The sequence below is a fragment of the Glycine max genome, chromosome 12, assembly GCF_000004515.6.
Source record: "Glycine max cultivar Williams 82 chromosome 12, Glycine_max_v4.0, whole genome shotgun sequence".
NCBI lineage: Eukaryota > Viridiplantae > Streptophyta > Magnoliopsida > Fabales > Fabaceae > Glycine > Glycine max.
In genome coordinates, this window is record NC_038248.2 from 9,126,475 (window position 1) to 9,148,885 (window position 22,411).

The 22,411-nt window shown below is 32.0% G+C and overlaps 2 protein-coding genes across 2 annotated transcripts; one reads left to right on the plus strand and one right to left on the minus strand.

The window, feature by feature from the left end:
* The first annotated feature begins 3,109 nt into the window (after positions 1 to 3,109).
* LOC100787042 (uncharacterized) lies at positions 3,110 to 4,513 on the plus strand. The gene is made up of 3 exons (XM_003539833.5): positions 3,110 to 3,381; positions 3,509 to 3,714; positions 4,006 to 4,513. The coding sequence occupies exons 1-3, from the start codon at positions 3,283 to 3,285 to the stop codon at positions 4,181 to 4,183; spliced, it is 483 nt and encodes a 160-aa protein (XP_003539881.1). The 5' UTR covers positions 3,110 to 3,282; the 3' UTR covers positions 4,184 to 4,513.
* Positions 4,514 to 6,066: 1,553 nt separating this feature from the next.
* Positions 6,067 to 11,764, minus strand: LOC100816477 (formin-like protein 3). The gene is made up of 6 exons (XM_041007189.1): positions 11,609 to 11,764; positions 10,536 to 11,081; positions 9,376 to 9,908; positions 9,061 to 9,257; positions 8,306 to 8,541; positions 6,067 to 7,558 (listed from the first exon to the last, which is right to left on the minus strand). Exons 1-6 carry the CDS (start codon positions 11,762 to 11,764, stop codon positions 6,692 to 6,694), a joined length of 2,535 nt encoding a protein of 844 aa, XP_040863123.1. The 3' UTR covers positions 6,067 to 6,691.
* Between the last annotated feature and the right edge of the window lie 10,647 nt (positions 11,765 to 22,411).

Here is a 22,411-nt window from a genome sequence, read left to right on the forward strand (position 1 = left end):
GATGTCCCTGGTGGGAGAAAATAGAGTGGTTAAAGAGTTTAAACATCTTTGAGGGGATGTTTAGGATCTTTAATTCATCCATGGTCTTTGTACTTGATGGTGCTCACGTTCATACGTTGTATGTTATGTATGTTCATGGGGGGTGCATTGACCTTGTCGGATGTCCCTGGTGGGGGAAAATAGAGTGGTTAAAGAGTTTAAGCATCTCTGAGGGGATGGCTTAGGATCTTTAACTCATCCATGATCATTGTACTTGATGGTGCCCATGTTTCATGCCTTATATGACACAGGAAATAGTATGTACTTTGTACTAGGGGGTGCGTCACCTAATAGGAAACTCCCTTGTGGCCCAGGCTGATCACCGAGGGGGGGGGGGGGGGGGGAGTTACGGTGCATGACTGGGTGGCCTCGACAATTACTGCATAGTTTCACTAAGTGAGGTGTCGTATGGACACGCTTAGGCTATTTCCTTGGTTGATGGTACGTATCACATTACATCTGAGAGTTGAGGTTAGGTGCATGCATCATTCTGAGCAGTATTGATTGGATCCATGGATGGATGATGAATAATTGTTGAATGTGGATGATGAATAATTGTTGAATGTGGGTGTTGAATAATGAATGTTGTGTAAGCTCATGATGTTTTCCTATGTTTTCTTGCTAATTGTGATTATTTGGATTTAGCATTGATTCTTTTTATAATGAACTCACCCTTGTAATTTTGTATCGTGTGGTTGATACCTGTGATGATTGCGAATCTTGTTCGTGGGAGCAGAATGACAGCAGTAGGGTGCAAGAAGTGAGATTTTGTTGAGGAGCCGTCGAGTCGACATGATGACGTTGGGATTATTTTGGGAGAGAGTTATGTTTTGTTAATCAACTCCTCCATAGTTGGTTCCATGATTCTTTTGTTGAATTAAAGATGTAAATCACATATTTGAATTATATGTATGAACAAGTTTAATTTCCATTATGTGAATGATGTGTACTGAGTTACTATACTAATATATATGTATCCACTTAAGTATTGGTGTGTTGTTTGGTGAATGTATATCGAGGAAAGAAGGAAAATTTATTTTCATTTTTTTATAAGCAAATTAACGGAGTTTTCATTTAAAATTTGAAATTTCTCGCAGCTTAAAGTGGTGATATCGTAGCAACGAGGCGGGTCGTTACACTTCCAAGTGACTTTAAAATAACTCACATTAATGTGTATTATGTACAGTCAAATCGTGAAATGTTATGTGGATTATACAATCATATTGGTCAATCAAATTTGATTTTTGTTTTCTTTGCAATTCAAACTTGAGGACCTTATAACAAATTTTATATTTTTATTATTATATTTTGATTTTTAATTTAATATTTTATGAAGAGACTGATAACTGCTAAATAATTATACTTTGATAATAGAAAATTAAGCAAATTTGGCTTTAAAAATAATTATTTAATAGTTATTTGTACTTAATTGTTAAAGAATTGATATTTCGTGAATTTTGGCTGCAGATATAAAAACTGGAGTCTGGAGGTGTTAAAAGCATAAGGAAGGAAATAATGGAAAAAAAATCGGAAAGGCCCAGCCCATTCTCTCGCTTAGCGCGTACCTCGTGCTAAACGAGCTAGAGAAGACAGGCACTAAGTAAGGCGTTAAGCACGAGAGTCAGAATCTGTTACTCTCGCTCAGCACGCAGCATAGGCTAAGCCGACACAAATGAAAACAGAACGCACTAAGCACGCAACACGTGCTAAGCGCACGATCCAACAGAAGCGGCACGCGCTAAGCGAGAGGAGTTCGCTAAGCACACGATCTGAACACGCTAAGCGAGCCTACGAAGGCCTAAAACCCACTCCAGCAACTATAAATAGAGAGCTCAGCCAAGGGGAAACGACACATCAAGTCTCACAACACTCCTATCACTACCTTAAGCCTGAGAACTCCTCTTCTATTCCCTTTCTCTCATTTATATCCATTCTTTCTTCCATCTCTCTCATTGTAAAACCCCTCAATGGCCATGAGTGGCTAATCCCCTAGTTAGGGCCTGACAGGCCTAAAAAGCCAAACGATGTATGGTGTACTTCAGATTTATCAATGCAAGAGGATTCCTTTTCAGGTTTTTCTGTTCTATTTTCTTCTCTATTTCATCTTGCATTTTTATCTTTACTTTCTTTTGGGGGTTAGTTGCTCGGGAGAGGATAATTTCTAATAAGGTCTAAAGAAAAGATGCATACATTAGTTTTAGAGGTTAATTGTTCGGGAGAGGATAACTTCTAATAGAACAATAAAGAGAAGAAATCATAAGGTAATCATTGCTAGGCATAGAATGGTAACTTTATGCTCATGCATTTAGCAAACATCTAGAATCTATTCTTCATGCATTTTATTTATCGAGTCTTTTCAAAGGAATTTGAGAGATAGGTAAATAAAATAGGATTGTTATCGTGAGGCATCAGGGATAAGTAAATGGATAGATTTGGGTAGAACAGATCCGATTAATTTGATAAAGAAAAACCATAAAATTCATACATCCAAGGCAGGCTAGGCATGCTAGGTCTTAACATCTGCATCTCATTGAATTCTTTACATATTTTGTTTTTGATTCTTTTGTTCCTATTATTTCTTCTACTCTTTCTTTCAAATATTTCCCTTATACATTGAAAGTTATCCAATACAAGTGCAACACAAAATCCATGTGAATTCGACACTCGGACTTCCGAGGTTTTACTACTTAGACATTTGATACACTTGCCAAACGTCTAGCAGAGACCACTTTCATAATCTCACTTTGAATTGTAGGCTTCACTCTGTGAACTATTACAAAATATCTAACGAAAACCAAAATTAAAAAAATCTAAACTTACAAGGATTAAAATTAAAAAAATAAACTTAAAGAGATAAAAAAAAAACATTAACTTACCAGAATAAAAAACATTTAAATAAAATATATAAGGCAATAGTCAAAGAGTCAAGAAATTCACGCACCTATTCATATTTAAGTAAATGCCTATAGACATAGCCACGCTGTAGAATGAGCTGGTTTCTACCTTGGCATCTCTTTCAAAGGAATCCAAGAGTGGGGAAAAAGAAGAGAAAGTAAACAACAAAAGCAAATTTAAAGTTTGCACTTTGTTGACAAAAGAAGCTTTTAGCGGCCACCTCCTACCAATCTCATTCTTTTGTGCACTTACTTTATTCTTTATATATAATCATATACATACACTACATTTAATTCCCCACTGTTTCTGATCTTAAACAACTTGGACAGAAGAAAACTTCTCCAACAAATGGCTAGAGTAGCAGGCATTTTTCTGTGCCTCCTGATTTTAGTCATGGATGTTGCAGCTGGGATTCTTGGCTTCGAGGCTGAAATAGCACAAAACAAGGTATGCTTAATTGAAGCTAGCTCTATTTTGTCAAGTGCATTAATTCAAGAAATGTGTACAAAGACAAGACAACTTTAATGTTGTGAAATCTATGTCAAAACTCCCATTGTTGTTTTCAACAAAACAGGTTAAGCACTTAAGATTGTGGATATTTGAGTGTAGAGAGCCAAGTCATCAAGCCTTCATGTTAGGGTTGGGTGCAGCAGTGCTTTTGGGACTAGCCCATGCTATAGCCAATTTGCTTGGTGGCTGCAATTGCATTTGTTCTCAACAAGAGTTTGAGAAGGCTTCCTCCAATAGGCAACTCTCAACTGCTTGCCTTATTTTAACTTGGTAGTGTATCTCTTACTCTTGCTTTTGGTTTCGAAGATCTTATATTGATTAGTGATATGATCAAAATAGTGTATATAAATAAAGTTGTAGAAGTAACTTTTGACTTCAAAATTGAACTTTTTGGATTGAGTTTAGACTAAAATTTGTATTTACTATTTTGATCATATCATATCTCTAATTAATATGAAATTTTCAACAACTTCACAAACCAAAGATTACCACCATGCATGGATCATTCACTAATTATATATCCTTTTTTTTTTCTCTCATTTTGATTGTGTTGTTGATCAGGGTTGTGCTGGCCATTGGATTGTCCATGCTGGTGATAGGGACCATGTCAAACAATAGGTCAGATGGTTCCTGTGGTTTCTCACACCATCACTTCCTGTCCATTGGTGGAATCTGTTGTTTTGTTCATGGCCTATTCTGTATTGCATATTACGTTTCTGCCACTGCCTCTATGGATTAATTAGTGAGTAAGAAAAGCATCTAGAAGTCACTCATTTATGCTTTAGTGCTTTTGGAGCTTTCCTAAAAATGAGTGTGACTTTGCAAAATGTGTAGGAAGACTTTAATGCTCCTTGTACTAGAAAAGGGAAACATGCAACCGTTTTTTAGATGACCAAACTACCCTCTGCATTGACTTGTATCATTATTATCATAGTTCAAGTTGTTTTTAATTAGGCCATAGCCATTGAATTTGCTATCATCCTATGAAACTGGCTGTAGAAAAATTTTAGGTGCCATAGATCTTGGGTGTTAGCTACTTGCTATATGAATTTTTCCCCTTTTTTTCCCTTGAAGCTAGAAGCATAGATCTTTTTAGTTTTACTTTTTAGATTATTTTATTTTATTTATATTCTTCATCTTCACAAACTCATAATACTATCTAACAAAAAAAAATCTAATGTACAAAAAAAAACTCATACTCAATCCAGAAACTAAACCCGTTGTTTTAGTTTACATTTATTTTAGGATAAAAAAGCCGTTTTCTTTCATTCTTTTTTCTATATAAGCGCATGCAATACTAAATATAGGAGTTGCATTCTTGTTTACAATCCTCAAAAAGAGAAAATAAAAATGTCTTCCTCTAAAAACAGTTGGAATTTTCAATTAAAAAGTCACCTAGGCATGGCCTATAAATTTGTTAGGACCACCATCATGTGTTTTCAAGATTGTTTAAGGTCGCCTTTGGTACGAAGAATCTTTCGTCCCTGTTTAAAATACTTTTCTGAACATAATTAAGATGATCTTCAGAATAGAATTCTTGAAAGAAATTCAAAAAATGCATTTATTATTTTTTTAAAAAAGCGCACATTTACCATAATTTATCATGAAAAAATAGTAATTTTATATTCAATTATTTTGGAAAATTTTTATTTCCTTCTATAAAAGTACAAAATTTCTAAAAGATATTTATTCTTCAGAATCTCAATCCATGATTGTTGATTTGGCCTCGCCTACATGGAACTTCTAACAGAAGGAAAAGTACAACCCCACGTGAAATACAATTTGTTATTTAATTGAACTGCTCCAAATATCCAATGGCCTAGAATAATTTTGTTCGTTACAAACCGAACACATATGGAGCAACTCATAATTAGATAGAATGAGATATGGCAAAAGGACAGAGAACAAAAATGTTTATTTCTAAACTAATAATTGGTTTGTTCTTTTTTATAAGAAAAAAAAAATAGTTTTATAGTTAATTTTATTAAATTTTATTATTTTTAATTAAAAAATAATTTTTTTCTTAATTGGAATTTAATATTAAGCATAATTCTCTATTAAATGAAAGATACTTTAAACATAATCTTATTAAATAAAATAAAAATGATCAAAATTTACTTACAAAAGAAAACAAAAAAATTTGTTTTTTTTTCTTATAAAAGAGAACCAAGGAAGTATCCTTTTGCTATTTTTATGAATGTCATTCCCTTTTCCTTTATTCTAATCCAAAACCAAAAAAATCTCTCTTAAATAGCATGCTTTCTCTCTTTCTGTTGTTAATTTTGTTTGGCTGATATGTCATTTTTAATGAGTTTGATTTCCATGTACTTTGTCAACAAAATTAGTAAATTACCGTACATAATAATGCGTGATTGTTGTATAGATTAGTTTCTCTCTTTTTAATTAAATGAACAATGAAACATGCAAAGTGACATGAGATTTGATTACATAAACTATCACACTTCCTCCCTTTGTACAAATTAACTCAACACAAAACAAACATCAACTAAATCAGTGGGGAGAAAAACTAACAACAAATTCACTCACGTTTGTTACTCCCCCTTCATTCTTGTAATCTTTTCATTTCCATGTTTACAGGTTAAATAAGAAGTTTGCCGATAAATAAAAAAAAAGGGTTAAATAAGAAACACAGAGAGTTTGAATATTGAAGAAGAACACCATACTAAACATTAGATGACTAAACATGGATCAGGAGTCCACCCAGAAATGCTATGATAATTAATACACACATCCCTTCAGAAAATCAGATTCAACTTCACACATGAAATTCATTACCAAGCCAAGGCTTCTTCTGTTTCCTTAATGCAAGCAGCCCCACTTGCCATTGGATGAAGTAGTACAACAACAATCTTTCTAGTCAAAACCACTTACATAACCTTAAAACCACATCATCCATCCCCTTTTTCCATCCCTCTAATTAAAAAACAACACCTCAACATTAAAAAAAGACCAACAAATACTTTAGCTGGTGTCATTTAGTAAGGGACAAAACTTAGATACAGTTCTCTGAATGCTTTTGATTGGTATTGTTCTTCTATTAGAATTGGAGTCTCACTTGGATAATCTGCCTAATGAAAGTTTACATCAAAGGTCAACATAAATGACCAAAAAAAGTAAACATTAATTCTGATTGAAAAACAACACCAAAAACACACATGGAACTGCATCTAATTTTTCCCACGGGATTTCAAACCATATCAATATATCGAAGCTACGGAGATTGAAATTAAAATTCTTCATCCTCGTCAGAGCTAGAGTAATCTACTCTCCTCTCCGCAATGGCCGGAAACAGCCTTCTATGAAGATCAACAGGCGGAGTTGTGGAGTTTTGGGAAGAAGAAACCGAACTCCTAGTCGCTTCTTTGGCGCTATTGCTTGCAGCCTTGGCTAAGTTCACGGTGGACTCGCTCACCTCTCTGCAAACCTTGTCCAATATGGTCAAGAAATCACGCACGATCAAGAACAAACGTAGCCCTTCGTCCTTCCCCGCGTTCCCGTGAAAGTAGTCCGCAGTGCTCTTAACCAAAGCCATTATCCTCTTCTCTTCATCCACCAGCCACGTCACTTCCTCCCTCGCTCTCACCATGAAACTCTCCATGCAATGCTGGAACTCACTCTCTTCCTCAATGCTCTTCATGTCCCTGTCCAAGAATTCTTGAGTCTTCACCATGGAGTAGCCAAGCTTAGAGACGGAGCTGCTTAGCGCATCCCCGTCTATAAGCGCGGCCTTTTTCACGTCTCCGAGCTCATTGCTGAGCCCGGAGATCACCTGGAGTCCGAGGCTGCGGTAATGCTCCTCGGACTCCTCGGTTCCTTCGTCGGAATCGGTTCCGACGCTAGAGATGCTTCTGCTCGCTCTTTCTGTTCGCACGGCTCTTATTCCCTCGGAGCGGATGATTTCTTGGACGACGAAGTGCAGGAGTGTTGTCTTGCTGTCTGTTCCTTTTACGTCGGAGAGTTTGAGGAGGGTGTCGAGCCTGAATGCCTGTGCGCCTCCACGGTAGGTTCCGTCGTTCATGCGGTTGCCGGTTTTGAGAACTGCTTCGAGTAGTTTGAGGAATAGCCTGCTTTTTCTGAGTTCGTGGCATGCAACCTGTTATTCAGATGCAAGAAGTAGTGATCAGCATGCAGCACTTAGTTTGTTAATCTAATAAATGGTGTCTATTATTGTAATGTACTTGTAGAGTTGTAGTCATTATGATTATTGATAGAAGGATTGCAAACTTTGAAATTCAAATGATGTTTTATTAATGAGAAATTCTACCCTACTCTTAGAAATAGTTGAATGAGTTTTTGTATGGTCATAGTCTCTCATGTCTGTGTGATACAAGTAATTGAGTCTTATTAACTCTTTTTAGTAATTGAAAAACTCGGTTACAAGGTAAATAAAAATTGGTCGAGATTATGATAGTTTAAGACATGTAATAATTTTTCTTTTCTCCTTCTCTCTTTTGATTTTTCGCAAACTCATTCTTGACCCAAAAAATACTATCAAAATTCTTAGAATTCTCTAAATACATATCTTTCTTTATTTGGTCACCCTGATTAAAATAATTTAACTCCACTGTTGATGGTAAGTAAAATGAAATGACATGGGATAGAATGAAACAGTGTAAAATAAAATGCAATGAACTAAAGTTATCATTTTATTGTTTAGATATTTTCATGGTGGAAGAGAGGAAAAACGGAGTCAAATCATAATCCCCTACCATATCACTGATGGAGGGTAAGAAAGAGGGATGCTTTTCCCTGAGATTATATTTTAAATAATCAAAACGGTGAAAGTTAATAACATTCTATTCCTTTCAATTAATCCAAGCATATATGGCCATGGTCTCACCTCTAATGTGGCAAAGGAGTCCTTAATGCTTGAGAAGTCTTCTTTAAGCATAAACATGAACATGAGAGATTCAAGACGTTTGAAAGCGAATGGAATGTCAACCAACAATTTGAGAAACCTCTCTGCCGGGCCTAGTTCTGAGAGTTGTCCTGTGAATAGCCTTAGCTTCAATTCCTCATCTGTTGTAGGTGCCATCTTCAACAACGTCTGAATGAGCTCCACTGGAATCTCATTACCTGATTCAATCAGCATATTGTAACTAGTCCGTGCCAAGAAATGCAAATCTTAATCTCAGGGAAATGCTAAAAAAAAAAAAATTAAATAGTTTTGGATATTTTAATGCTAAAACTAATGAAACAAATCATAACGCGAGGGAATATACCCTTATGAATCTAACTTCAATACGAGTACTAACTCATTCACCAAATAATCATCATAGATTCATAGTCAAAGTATATCATGTCCTAAGAACATATAAATGAAAGAGCATAGTATTAGAAATTTATAGGTATCATATAATGTTAATAAACAGTAATCAGTGGGCCTAAACTAATTTGTCAGGAATATCACCCATATGCCAGAAAAATACCAATCCGAATCAGGAATGGGCTCAAAATTGCAATAGAAATTAATAACCATACACTTAAGCCCAATAAACACTTAATTGGAGCTAGACTGTTATATCACTAATCACACAAAAATTCCTACTTGCCCTTTCATATTAGTCATTCCCCAAGAGAGAAAGAGAGAGTCACCTTCTTTAAGAGCATCAATAACTTCTTCTGTTGTCACATTCAGAGCTCGCAAAAGAATTGATAAGTTCTGTGCTTTCTTAGGGTCAATAATCTGAATATAATGCACTGAAGTATCAACATGTGGTGAATTTTTTTTAGGTTCATTTTTATTCTGGTTGGTGCAGCCAAACAAAGACTCCATCATTTCCTCATTGATCCTGAGAAGTTGTTACAAAGATAAATCAGTGCAAGCAATGTTGCTGCTAGTGCTATACATGTTCTACTTTGCCCATTCAATGAAATTTTGATATCTTTGACAAGGGTTAATGTTCTTACACGAATGATCCTGCTCTGATCTCATGCCACACCATTGATTGGTCAGGTTTTGCATTAACCTTATCCCAGAAAAATGGCTTTAGTTTTGGTTTTGGAGCATCACCATCACTTGAAGTTCCTTCTTTAGCAAGTAGTGGACCTTGATTTTTACCTCCCATTGGTTTAGGAGGAGCAGGTGGAGGATGAGCACCTTTTGGAGGTGGCGGTGCACGAGGAGCAGGAGGCGGTGGCGGCTTTGGAGCCGGTGGTGGTGGTGGTCTGGGAGGTGGAGGTGGAGGGGCAGGCTTTCCATTAGGAGGCATTGGAACTTGTCCTACACCTTCTGATGCTGTTGTCTCAACCAGTGAGCCATTGTTATGTCCACCCTTAATGGACCAATTTCTAAAATTAGAAGGCTTCTTTCCATTGCCAATGTCAGATTCTTCCTTGTCAGCATCTCCCAATCGAACAACCTTCTTTGATCCTGAAGAAAAAAATTTAACATGGAAGCATTGATTGAAGGACCAAGTGTAATGTTTCACAATTGTATGTAACTAGATGATAACCCACACACAGAATTTAAACTTTTTAAGATCCTAGAATTTAATACCTCAAAAAAATATTTGATTATTCATTGGTTCGTTATATAGAAGAATGTGTTAAAACTTGTTGTGGTAGCCCAAGAATTCATTGATTATTCCTTAAGTTAATTGCAAAAGGAGGAATGACAGAATAATGGTTTTTGTAGTCTCTTGATTAAAAATGATATGTTAAAAAAACAAAAGTTGAAAACACATTTAATCAAGAAGTAAGAATGTTGATTCTTTTTTTTGGGGGGGGGCTAAAAGATATAAATTCAAGTTTTCAAGAAATTGATGTGGCAATTTAAGAGTTGGCTCTTCACTCTTCAGGTTTCATACATTATAAAGAGAAAATAGTGTATGCACTCACAATATAAAGTATTTTTACACTGTCATCTAATCACAATACAAATTGTCATATATGATAAGTTTGTTGATTTTTACAAGAATTATATTAAAAATCATATATACCTGGCATGATTTATTTATTGGATAACCATACTGATAGTGAATAGAAATTAACCTATATTTTAAAAAGATAGGTTAATGTAGAAAGAAGAACAAGAGCATACCACCAGAATAATCACTTGAGGTTAATACGAGCAAAGGCCTGTCATCTCTGTCACCTTTGTTGCGACTTGCTTCACGATAGCAGAGGGCCAAGCCTATCAAGATTATAATTCCTGATAAAGCGGCGGCTAAAATAATTGTTTGCTTCTTTTTGTTTTCATTGTTAGGTGGTGAAGGAACAGGAGCATATACTATAGGTCGAAAATTTTGAGGAGGAGGATGAGGTACACGGGGTGATGGTGGAAATGGCACAAACATATTTGGAGGGAGTGGTAAATCCACACCTTTTGGACTTGGAGTTGGTGATGATTGAGATGGTGATGATGGAGAACTTGTTGGTGTTGGACCATGACTTGGTGATTCAGCAGTAGCAGAAGGGCTTGGTGCATTATGTGGTGAATCAGCAATCAAATTTCTGCCATGACCACTTTCCACACCCAAGGTTGATCCAGAATGCTTTGTCAATAAATATCTAGAGCTACCCTTTTCTGAAACTGGAGCAGGAGAAGTACTAGTTTTGACATCATTGTTCCTCTCTATCAATTCTTTCCTGCAATGTTTCAACTCATTTTCAACCTGTATCAACCAAATAAGACAATAGCACCATTCACTATAGTGTGAAAGATTTTAACCAATATGTCTATAATTCCATGTGTCCAGTTGCCATATAATTTTACAAAGTCATATATAACTATCTAACATAGTAATTGGTAAATTAAAGGAGATTTAACAAAATTCATAATGAAGTGATCTTAGACATTGTGTTTGATATACAAACAGGTAACCCTACAACCAAGGAATCACATAATATGCATGTAGTTCGCATGCTTGAATCAGTTTAATATAGAATTTAAGATCTAAAAGCAGGGGAAGTTCTGCATAACCACAATGCAAAAACACACAGCATTACCAACCAGAGAGACTTGGTGGTTAATTAATTAGCCAAATACTATCAAATTAAACAGATGAATATGACAATCAAATTCAAAGCCATAAATTTAAAAAGGGCCATCAAACATTTTTTTAGAATAGAAAGAATCCTGAGCACAATCATGAACAAACAAAACACCAGCTGAGAAATTCCAAAGAAGGGACAAAAATACCTTAATTCCATGAACATAAATGGATGATGAGAAAGCTCCTCCACCATCTATAGAAATTTCCTCTTCCTTCCCCCCCTTCCCCTCTGAGCCCCCTTGGGCCAACGCACAAAGGAGAATGACATAAACAACCGCATAGCTGCGTCTTGTAAATTCCATATATTATTGTTTCTAATAACTTCATCAATCCAAACGCGTAATTCCCGTCTCATATTTCATTGAACTTTAAAGTTTCTCTCAAGTCTCCAACATATAAATCCTTGTACATTCTCAAACAGCCTTTATATATAGCTTCCAAATGAATGAATAATATATAATGAATATAACTTGTGTCCAAAATTGATATCCAAACTTCGCAGATCGCTCAACTTTTGCACAAACCCACGAAGTTTGGAATTATCAGGATCTTGAATGTGACAATATAATTAGAGAGAAGGAGAATATGCCAAAATTTGATGAAGCTGAACAATGGGTTGATATTTGATAAGGTACATGTATATAATAACCAATCAAATGAACGTTACGTACGTGAGAGCATATATAACCCAATTCATGCAAAGGTATAACAAGTGTTTTGAATCTACGTTGAAAGTTTGATTTTTTTATTTTTATTTTTGCGTTTTTCTGTTTTTTAAATGTTATTGATGAATTGTAATACCAGTACAAGAATTTGTGTAGCTGGGAAAATCGATCATTCGAAGGTTGTTTGTTTCTTGTGCTGGGTGGTGGGAGGAGGGGGCGTCAGAGGAGAGAGAAAGAGATAAAGACAACGATGCATTGAAAGTCCTAATAGAGACGTGGGGAGAACATTGTGCGACAACCATGAACCATGATGTCATCATGTCTTGGACTTGGGATGTTTGTTTTCTTTTGCTTTCCTTCTCCCCAACCAATGTGTTTTTTTTTTAATTACTCCTTTAGTCTAGTTTGTAAACTTATCTCCTTTAATTTCTATATTTAATAACTGAATATTTTTAGTCCCCCACATTTATATCCTAATCCTTGAAAGTTTTTTGTTGTTAAAATTTTATTTAATGAAATTAAAAAAATTTAACGGCAAAAAATTAAATGAATAACTAAACTTAAAAATTACTTATTAAAAAGGATAAATTTAAAAATTATAAGAACTCAAAAAAGATAAATTTAAAAATTATAGGGACTAAAAAGGATAACTAAACTTATAAAATTACTTATTAAACTTCAGGAATTAAAAAATTCATTTATTAACTATAAGAACTAAAAAAGATAAATTTAAAAATTATAGGAATTAAATGAATAACTAATTTTTTTTTACCTTTTTAGATGCTTCCACTACACTAATTTGTTTTTATTTTATTGCCCTTACACTTACCTTATTTATATGGCATCATCATGACTTTATAGTATTGATATATTATTGGCTTATATGTAATTTTGAGTATGCTTAAATAAGTTTTTAATACTTAGAACATACGTCATTTTCATATTACTATCTAACATTTATTTTTTTGTTAAATAACTACCTGAAATTTTTTTATGTTTTAACTTAGTACCTATAGATAATCTCATTCCATTAAGTGATGACGTGGCAGATGGAGTGTCACATCATCAAGTCTAATCACTAACATGTCAATGTCACTTCGTCTATTACATCATTACTTAATACAATGAGACTAATGACAGGTATTAAGTTGAAACATAAAGATTTCTCAGGTAATTATTTGACAAAAAATGCATGTTATATATTAAGCTAAAAAACGACCTACTTTTCAGATATAAAAGCATATTTAAGCCAAATCGAAAAACAATTTTTTACTTAATAAATGATAGAGAAATTTTATCAAAATAAACAATTTAATTTCAGATAAAATGATAAATTTTATTATTTTATTGAAAATAAAAATGATAATCGTAAATTTAAGTTATGTTTAAAACCAAATCTTATAAGTCAATAAGAAAAACTCGTTTCTCAAACACTTTTATTTGATCAAATAAATTTGTAAACTTGTCAAAAAATTAAAAATTAATTAAAATAACTTGATGAAAATATATGTAATTTACTTTTATATAAACTTAAGAAACTTTATCCTATTTATTTTTTTAAGATAATTCCTCATTCAAAATAAGAAATATATTAAATGAATAATATATTTTTTTATTGGTAGGAATAAAAAAACATTGTTAATATTTTTAATAACTCACCTATCAATTTATCATGTTTAATCAACTAAACTAGCTTAATAAGATAATATTAAAGGTGAAATTAAAGAGCTAAGATGCGTACATTTAATATATGCATAAAGCTAAAAGAGAAGATCAAATGATATATATATTTTGGGTCCAAAAAATAGTGAAGGATGGCATACATGTTGCATGCGTACATTAACCATAGATCGTTGAACACCAATTATATATTGTTTAAACATGTTTTTCATATTTGAAAAATAGATCGTTTTCATATTACCATCTAAAAATTCATTTTTTGTCAAATAATTATTTAAAAAATTTTATGTTTCAACTTAGTACTTGTCGTAGTTTCATTCTGTTAAGTGATGTTGTAACATACGTAGTGTCACATCATCAAACTTAATCACTGATACGTTATTGCCACGTCATTGAAGCTGATGATATGATAATGACATGTCAAGTGGTTAGACTTGATGATATTACACTTTGTTTATCACGTCATCCCTTAACAGAATGAGACTAACGATCAATACTAAGTTGAAATATAAAATTTTTGTAGGTATTTAACAAAAAATAAATGTTAGATAATAATCTAAAAACAACCTATTTTCTAGATATAAAAAATTTATTTAAGCCCAATGGCCAGGCAGTTCTCATATTTGGAGGAGGATTAATTGGAACTTCAAGATATTAATTAATATATCTATACTGAAGTTTTTTTTTAATATGTAAGAATAAAAGATAAAAACACAAGAAAATTTATAATAATTTACGTATTTAAGTAATTGAATTAGATCCTGTAATCCAGGCGAGGATATGAATTTTATAAAAGATAAAAACACAAGAAAATTTATAATAATTTACGTATTTAAGTAATTGAATTAGATCCTGTAATCCAGGCGAGGATATGAATTTTATGTTAAAAATCCCTATAAACATTTAATAAGTATTTGGAACAGGGAAAAAGATACTGAAAACTCTTTTAACAAAAGAAAAAAAAAAGAATAATAAAAAGTGAAAACTCAAAATAGTAAAGGGCTCGTAAAATAGTGATAAATAGGATGAAGTGATTGTAATATATAGTTACAATATTATCCCATCTAAGATCACATCACACATATATGTCGAGGGTCTCTAGTCACAAGGGAGCAAGAGGTGTGCGTCAAGAGCAATGAACAAGAGTTTATTTTTTAGAGAATAGAGAAGAAGGAGCGAGTCGTAAAAGAAATTGAATTTTTTTAATATTTACCAAAAATTTCAAATTTTTATGCTGATTAAAATTCCTTGATAAAATGACAAAATTTAAATTTTCTTTAAATTCTTTATCCAATAATTTAAACATGAAGTATTTTAATTTCCGAAAAATAAATGAATTATCCGATTAAAATATTCTATCAACTTCAACATAAGTGAGCTTATTCTTACAAGAGTTTATTTATAATTTAAGAAAAAATGAAAAATTCTTAAAATATAAAATATCAATAGAAAATCATTTGTTAATAAAAACATTGAATGATATAATTTCTAATTTTTCAAGTCACATAAAACATAATGATCATTAGTTTTGCATTATCTTTTTTTAAGAGATTGTTTATTTAAACTTACTATTGATAGTGAAGTTCCAAGCATTTCATTCTTGAAGAATTATCACATAAGAATTTATTTTTCATGAAATATAACTCTAGAGTAACCACATCATGTTTTTCCTAAATTCACTTTACCATCCCCTATAAGAGAATCCCTTTCAAATACAAACTCTTAGGTTGTTTGTTAAATTTCGTTCTTGAGTTGTAAAAAAAAAATGAAAAATGAATGTTTCATCATTTCATTTTCAATATATTTTTTTTTAAAAAAAATGACTTATATAATTACCAACAATAACATTTTCTAACACCAAAAATGAAGTCCACTTCACCTTAAATGTAGCAATCTTTTAAAGTAATGGAATCCCATTGAATCAAATAAAATATTTTGATAACCTATGAGAAAAAATATTTGTGTAATATTATGTTTTTCATAGTGTATGATTAAGTGTTTTAATTAGAATATAAAAGTAATTAAATTTTATTTAAGTGTCATAATTAATTAATTATAAGATGATGGGTTGTTATATTTATATCTATGTTATGTATATGTCATGTTGTGTGTGTGTTTTGATGAATTTTAGAGTGTTTAGACATAAATGGATGGACCTTGAGTCATGAGAAAGAGGTTGGAGGTTGGTGAGGTTAGTGGAGTGTGGGATATGAAGAGAAAAAAGTAAGAAAGCCATAAACTCCTTACAAAGTCCTTGTAAATCTGAAACCTAAATTAAAATATCATTCTCTATTATTTTCCTCTTCTCCAAGACAATCCTTCTCTTGAGAGCTTGAGTTTTAGTCCTCTTTGTGGAAAATGAAGCTCATTTCTCTTCTCCTTGTTGTTTTTGGGTTGTTCCTAATGTGGTAAGGACCTCTCTTCTTCCTCCATTTGTTCCATTTTTGTTTTCTCAAAGAGCATCTATGGGAATTCATGAAAAACTTGATTTTTGGGGTTTTGATTTCGTTTGCGTTTTTTTTTAGGTTTGGGGTGATGTTGTTGAGATGGACTTGTTGTTGGAGTGGAGGAAAGCTCCTCCCTTGGATCCCAAGTTCATCCTTTTCTCCTCCATCTTCACAAAGCTCCCTTTTAGTTCTATAGACATAAGAAAAGCTATATCCTTTTTATATGTTTAAGTTGTTGCGGATTTGGTTCAATGTTGGTGGAAAATGATTCATGTTGTTTAAAAATGAAAGTTTGAGCATTTGAGTTTTTGAGTTTTGAAATTGGATTTTTTTATTATTTGATGAATATTGATTAAATATTCTTATTTGTAAAGAGTTTTGATGTTGTTTATTGAAATTGATAGAAAATGGTTTGAGTTTGTTTTAGGATGATTTGGAAGCTATGAGAGACAATTCTACAGAATTTTGAAATTCTCAAGAATTTGCGTCTATTGACCAATTTCACATCTAATGACCAGTTTTGAGTTTATTGACTATTTTTGAGTCTAATGATCAATTTCGAGTTCACTGACCAATTTCAAGTTCATTGGCCAGTTTTTTAGTCTAGTGGTTAGTTTTTAGTCTAATGACCAATTTTGAATCCAATGACTAGTTTTGAGTTCAGTGACCAATTTTGAGTCCAATAATCAATTTTAAGTTCAGAAAATCAGTTATTGATGTGGATGTGATTCATGCTTGTTTTCTTTGTGTAAATTATTTGTTTTGAGATATTAATAAATTTACGATGATATGAGATGTGGTTGAAATGATGTTGTTCTATGATTAGAGTTGACTTTATGTTGAGATCATAAGATTCACATTAACATGAGCTTTTGGTGAGTTGTTGCAAGAATTCAAGGTGTTAGAATGTCTTATTAGGTTTATTGAACTATATGTGGGTTCATGTTTGTGATGAAAACATATGAATAATAAATCTATGATGTTATAACCTCTTATGGTGTTGAAATTGGTAATAAATTTATGATAACATATGATTATTGTGGATGATAATCTTGTTTTGAGAACCATTCATATGTGTGAAAATTAGTTAACTATATCCTTTGGGAATATTTTTATTGTTGCTAGAAAATAGTATACTTGGGAGGGTGAGTTCCATACTAGAACCCCCGCCTCACTAAAATACCCCAGGGGTCTCGCATAGTGGGCTATCTTCCTAAGTATCATTCCTATGTTTTGATTTGAAATGACATGTTAAGGTGTTGAGAACTACTTCCCAGGGAAATTAGTGACCCTTTTAGTACATATGAGATGGATTGTCATTGATGGTGAAAGTTAGATCCTTGAGATTGATCATGAGTGAGATGGTAGGTATGGAGGTGTCATATCTTAGATCTTAAGGAGTCCAATTTCAATTGTTATTGTTGTGAATAAGCACATAAGTTGAGGTTACTAAAAAAGCTTTCAACCTAGTGCTAGAGGTTGTTAGTGGTAGCTAACGGTGATAGGATCTATAGAATGGATGCTTAGGCATACTCGTAGATAGGTTAAGGTCTTTTGCAAATCTTGCTGAGGTAAGCCACTGACAACAACGAAATATGAACTAATTTGATAATCAATTTTGGCTAATAAATGGGTGTAATTTCTTTACTTTATTATTGTTTTTAATGAAATAATGAAGAAATTAACATCTTTGTTATTTTTTATCAGTAGAAGTCAAGAGAAGAAGAATTCAAGTGCTTTGAATGAAAATTGAGGCAAAAAGTAGAAGAAAAATTGAAGAAGTGGACAGCTCGCTTAGCGTGCCACCTAGGCTTAGCCCGTGCCCGTGCTTAGCGCACAGTTCAGGCTTAGTGCCGAAAAAGTCCACAACGAAGCCCAAAGGCACACTTAGCACAAAGTCAGCGTGAAAATTAAACTACCTAAAGCCTATATAAGGAGGAGGAAGTAAAAGGAAAAGACACACCGAGTCTCAGAACTATCCAAAGCTTGGGCCTATCCCTTAGGAGAAATCATCTTTCCTAGCCATTCCCTATTTTTTTTTCTATTAGTCATCCAACCCCTTCTTTTATTAGCCCTGAATTGTAAAATCTCTCATGACTATGAGAGGCTAAACCCCCCTCTGTTGGAAGCCTAACAACCAATGCCCTTGCAATGTAACTACTCTTCTTATCTATTAATACAATTTCAATTTATTGTCTTTTTTCTGCTCTTCATCTCCATTGTATGCTTTGACCATCCATGCATCTATTTTAAGGGTTATACATTGGAAAATGGTAATGTCTAAAGAACTGGGAAAAAATATCTCAACATTGCAATACTAGGGATAGAATGACTTTGTTATGCCTCTACATACATGTTCATACTTAATGTTATTTATGATTCAATCTTTGCAAAGGGATTTGGGAGAGAATACATAAATTAGGCTCTTCATCATAAGGGATCAAAGTTGAGCATATTAGTAGATGTGGGTAGAGATTGGGAAAGCAGTTAATAGAGAAAAATATTAATATTGCATCAAGGGTAGTTAGGCATTGCATTCTCAAATCATCTTTTGTTCTTTTCTTGTTTATTTTACTATTCTTGCCTTTTTAAATTTAATTTCTTTCTTTCTTCTTAGTTCTATTCTACTCCTTCTTCTCTTGCTTACAAATTGTATATTTATCAACGCAAGTACAAACAAAGTCCATGTGAACTCGACACTCGATCTTTCATTTTAATCTTTACTACTTGTGATAAAATTGATACACTTACCAATCTGTTAACAACCACTATCCATGCTTATCTATTTTTGATAAAATCACACTTCATCTGCAAGGTTAATTCGAGTCTCCCCGAATGGTTAGATCATTGAATGCGACTATGTTAAATGATGTACTTAGGTTAATCGCCCAAAATGTGAAATCTCCATGGAGTTAATTCTATCTTTGGTGTCAATGATTGATGGACTAGTGATGATGATGTTTGATAGACAAATCATGGTGTATGATAATTGAATCTTGATATGATGATTGCTATGATATTTTTTGTTATGTGGATTCTAAGACTTATGTTTTATGTGTGATTCTTTTATGTTATGTTTTATAGTGATGATAGTAGGTCATGCTTAAATGATTTAAGTTTATCCCGTTATAAGTATGCTTGTTTTCGGTAAGCTTACCCTTGCTTCTAGCACATGTGGTTGGGACTGTGATGATCTCGAACTTTGTATTCGTGGAAATAAATGGTTAGGAGGTGAATCCTTTCCTTGGAGACATCGTGGATAGGCATGCTTGGACGTGAAAATGTGTTTCTTCTTGTGTTGTTCTTTTTTAGTTTTACTTATAGTGTTGATTGACTCAAAGTTTATGTAGTTTATCCTTATAGTGTGACTTATGTTTATATGTATGTTCTGAGGAGATTTAGATTACTATGATGTTGTGTATGTGTGTGTATGTCATGCGATGTTTTATTTTAGAGTTAAGTGTTTTAGCCTTTGACCTTTAAAACATGAAAAGTTTATAAGTATTTTCATAATCAAATTAATTGAAGAGTTTTAAATGAATAAGATAAAATCTTTGTTTAAGATAATTTCTAATTTCATGTAACAACAATAAGTTATAACAATTTGTCTTTATATACTCTTGTTCTCATTGTTGCTACAATTGGTTTGCTTTTTTTATCATCCAATTTATACAATTGTTTCACACTATTATATGAGTTAGTTATGCAACTACATAACTAATACATTAGAAATAAGGGATATTATAGAGTTATCAAAATGATTGTTATATCATTAGGTGGCAATGAAGTGAGTGCAGCGCTAGTGCTTGTTCCTTTGTGGTCCTAGAAACTTAGGAGTTAGGATTGTGGTCAAGCTATTATCTCCTAAAATGATGCATGATTTTTCTTTAGAAATATAAACCTTTATGAGTATGCATGTGTGTATTATTTTAAAAGCATGGAATATTCCTTGTATTCACTTAATTTTTTTATGATAAAAAAACACTATGTGTGATGTTATAAATCTTGGCATTTCAACTTCCAAGTATAAGCCACCTCTTATGTGAATGTTGACCATCAATCATTTTTGCTCTTTACAAAATAATGGTAGCTTGAATTGTTTTGAATGTTACTTTACCATATCGGCCAACAATTATGGTGTATGTAATAGTAGATGATCTTTTTTAAGTGAATTTTAAGAATGTTACTTTTTTAAGTGAATGCTACTTTACCATATCCCATTAGAATCTATGAATAGTAGATGATCTAAGTGAGTTTTGAGAACATAAGAACCTTTTTTAATAATAAAAAAATGTATTTATTCTTACCTTTGAGAAGAAAAAAAATCTTTAACTTCTTTCCTTGGCAATTGCAAAAATTATAAACAAAAAGTTCTAACTCAGTAATTATTAATTGAAAAATCTTAAATTTATAAATTAAATTGACTAAATAATTAATATCTTTCATGACAAAGTATTAAATAGCATAGTGTGTGTACGTGCATGTGTGTGGATGATAAATATAATATGTATAAAGTTTCATATGGATATATATATATATATATATATATATATATATATATATATATATATATATATATATATATATTATTAAAGAAAAATAATTGTTACAAAAAGGAATATGAGAGCGTGTGTTCTTACGTGTATATGTTCGGAAAAAATCTCACTTTATCTCTCCTAATTTAAGTAAATAGAATGTACATCAAAGAATTTGATCTCAAGATTGCTAGCTCAACGTATCCCACAAGTTACAATCTTGGCGATTTTACTTTCGATCCTTTAACGAATTAACTAATCACAAATTTTTCTTTAAACATGGAATTTTTTATTTTTTATTTTCTGCAAACCATAAAAAACATTCTTAAAAACTTTAACTAAACCTAAGATGAGTTTTATAACATAAATAACGGAACATTCACTTTATTTATTAAAGTATAAAAGATTGTTCACATGACAAACTACTACATTTCTTAATCTATTATAAATAGATTAACCATATAAAGCTTGCCCAACTAAGCTTAATCACGCAAACAATCTTAACCCAAGTTAGAAAAAAATAAATTTTTAAGATATAGACGGTAAGTTGTCAATCTTTGTTGATAAAAGACATTAAAGAAAATTCTTCTAATTACGAATGATTTAGCTTCTTCCTCATGTAACAACACACTTTGAAGTATCATCCTCTAATCCATATATAGTCCACTTCAACATAAGTGAGCTTACCCAACCTTGATCCATCGATATTTTTGCTTCTTATAGAATTAATGGCAGCTTGAATTGTTTTGAATGTTACTTTACCATACTGATTAATAATTATGGTGTATGCATTATTCTTCCCATCACAATCTAAGGTTTCACAAAGATAAAAGAAAAAGCTAGTAAGTCACACAAGAAGGTAAGTCATTGGTCGAGGAAACAATTCCATAGTAAATGATGTGTTAAGTGAATCTTGGGAACTTAAACACTTCTTAAATAATTTTTTTTTTCATCTCCTATATTTAAAAAGCAAATTATTGCCTTTTTTTTAATCAAAAAGAGTATTTTTTTTCTTCTGTTTTTTCTGAATGAGTTTTTTTTTAATTATTTACCTAAAGGGAGTAAGTCGTAACAGGTGCTACGAATTCTGAGTTAGAAGTCGTAATATTTGTTATGACTAATTTTTTTAAATTTTTTTTAACTAAAGTTGTTAAATTATTTATGATTTTAATGTAAATATTTTTTTTGTCGTACGACTTTAAAGTCGTAATTTTTTTTAAAAAAAACTAAAGTTGTATTTATCATACACCATGATTTTTTAAAACTAAAGTTATTTTATTTAAATATTTTGTCTATTTAAAATTTATATAATCTTTTACTAAATATGTTATAACTTATTAACACATTAAACCCTAAAATAATAATATGAGCTACAATATTCTAATATATAATATGTAATATTATAAAATTTGAAAAAAAGGGGTATTTTACATAAAAGGGATATTTTTTTTATTTTTTTCTAAATCGGTAATTTTTGAATTGTTTACCTAAAAGGATAAATCATAAAAGGTGTTACGATAAAAATATTTAAATAAAATAATATTAAAAAGATATAATATATTTTAAATAATAAAACATTGCAAAAATATATAACATATTAAATAAAAACATAAAAAATATAC

Excerpts from the sequence above, each read along its gene's own strand:
- LOC100787042 (XM_003539833.5), top strand. The coding sequence starts at position 3,283 with ATGGCTAGAGTAGCAGGCATTTTTCTGTGCCTCCTGATTTTAGTCATG. Across the intron at positions 3,382-3,508 it reads CTGAAATAGCACAAAACAAG|GTTAAGCACTTAAGATTGTG; the intron begins GTATGCTTAATT and ends TCAACAAAACAG. Across the intron at positions 3,715-4,005 it reads GCTTGCCTTATTTTAACTTG|GGTTGTGCTGGCCATTGGAT; the intron begins GTAGTGTATCTC and ends GTTGTTGATCAG.
- LOC100816477 (XM_041007189.1), bottom strand. The coding sequence starts at position 11,764 with ATGGAATTTACAAGACGCAGCTATGCGGTTGTTTATGTCATTCTCCTT. Across the intron at positions 11,082-11,608 it reads TTTATGTTCATGGAATTAAG|GTTGAAAATGAGTTGAAACA; the intron begins GTATTTTTGTCC and ends TGGTTGATACAG. Across the intron at positions 7,559-8,305 it reads ACTCCTTTGCCACATTAGAG|GTTGCATGCCACGAACTCAG; the intron begins GTGAGACCATGG and ends TCTGAATAACAG.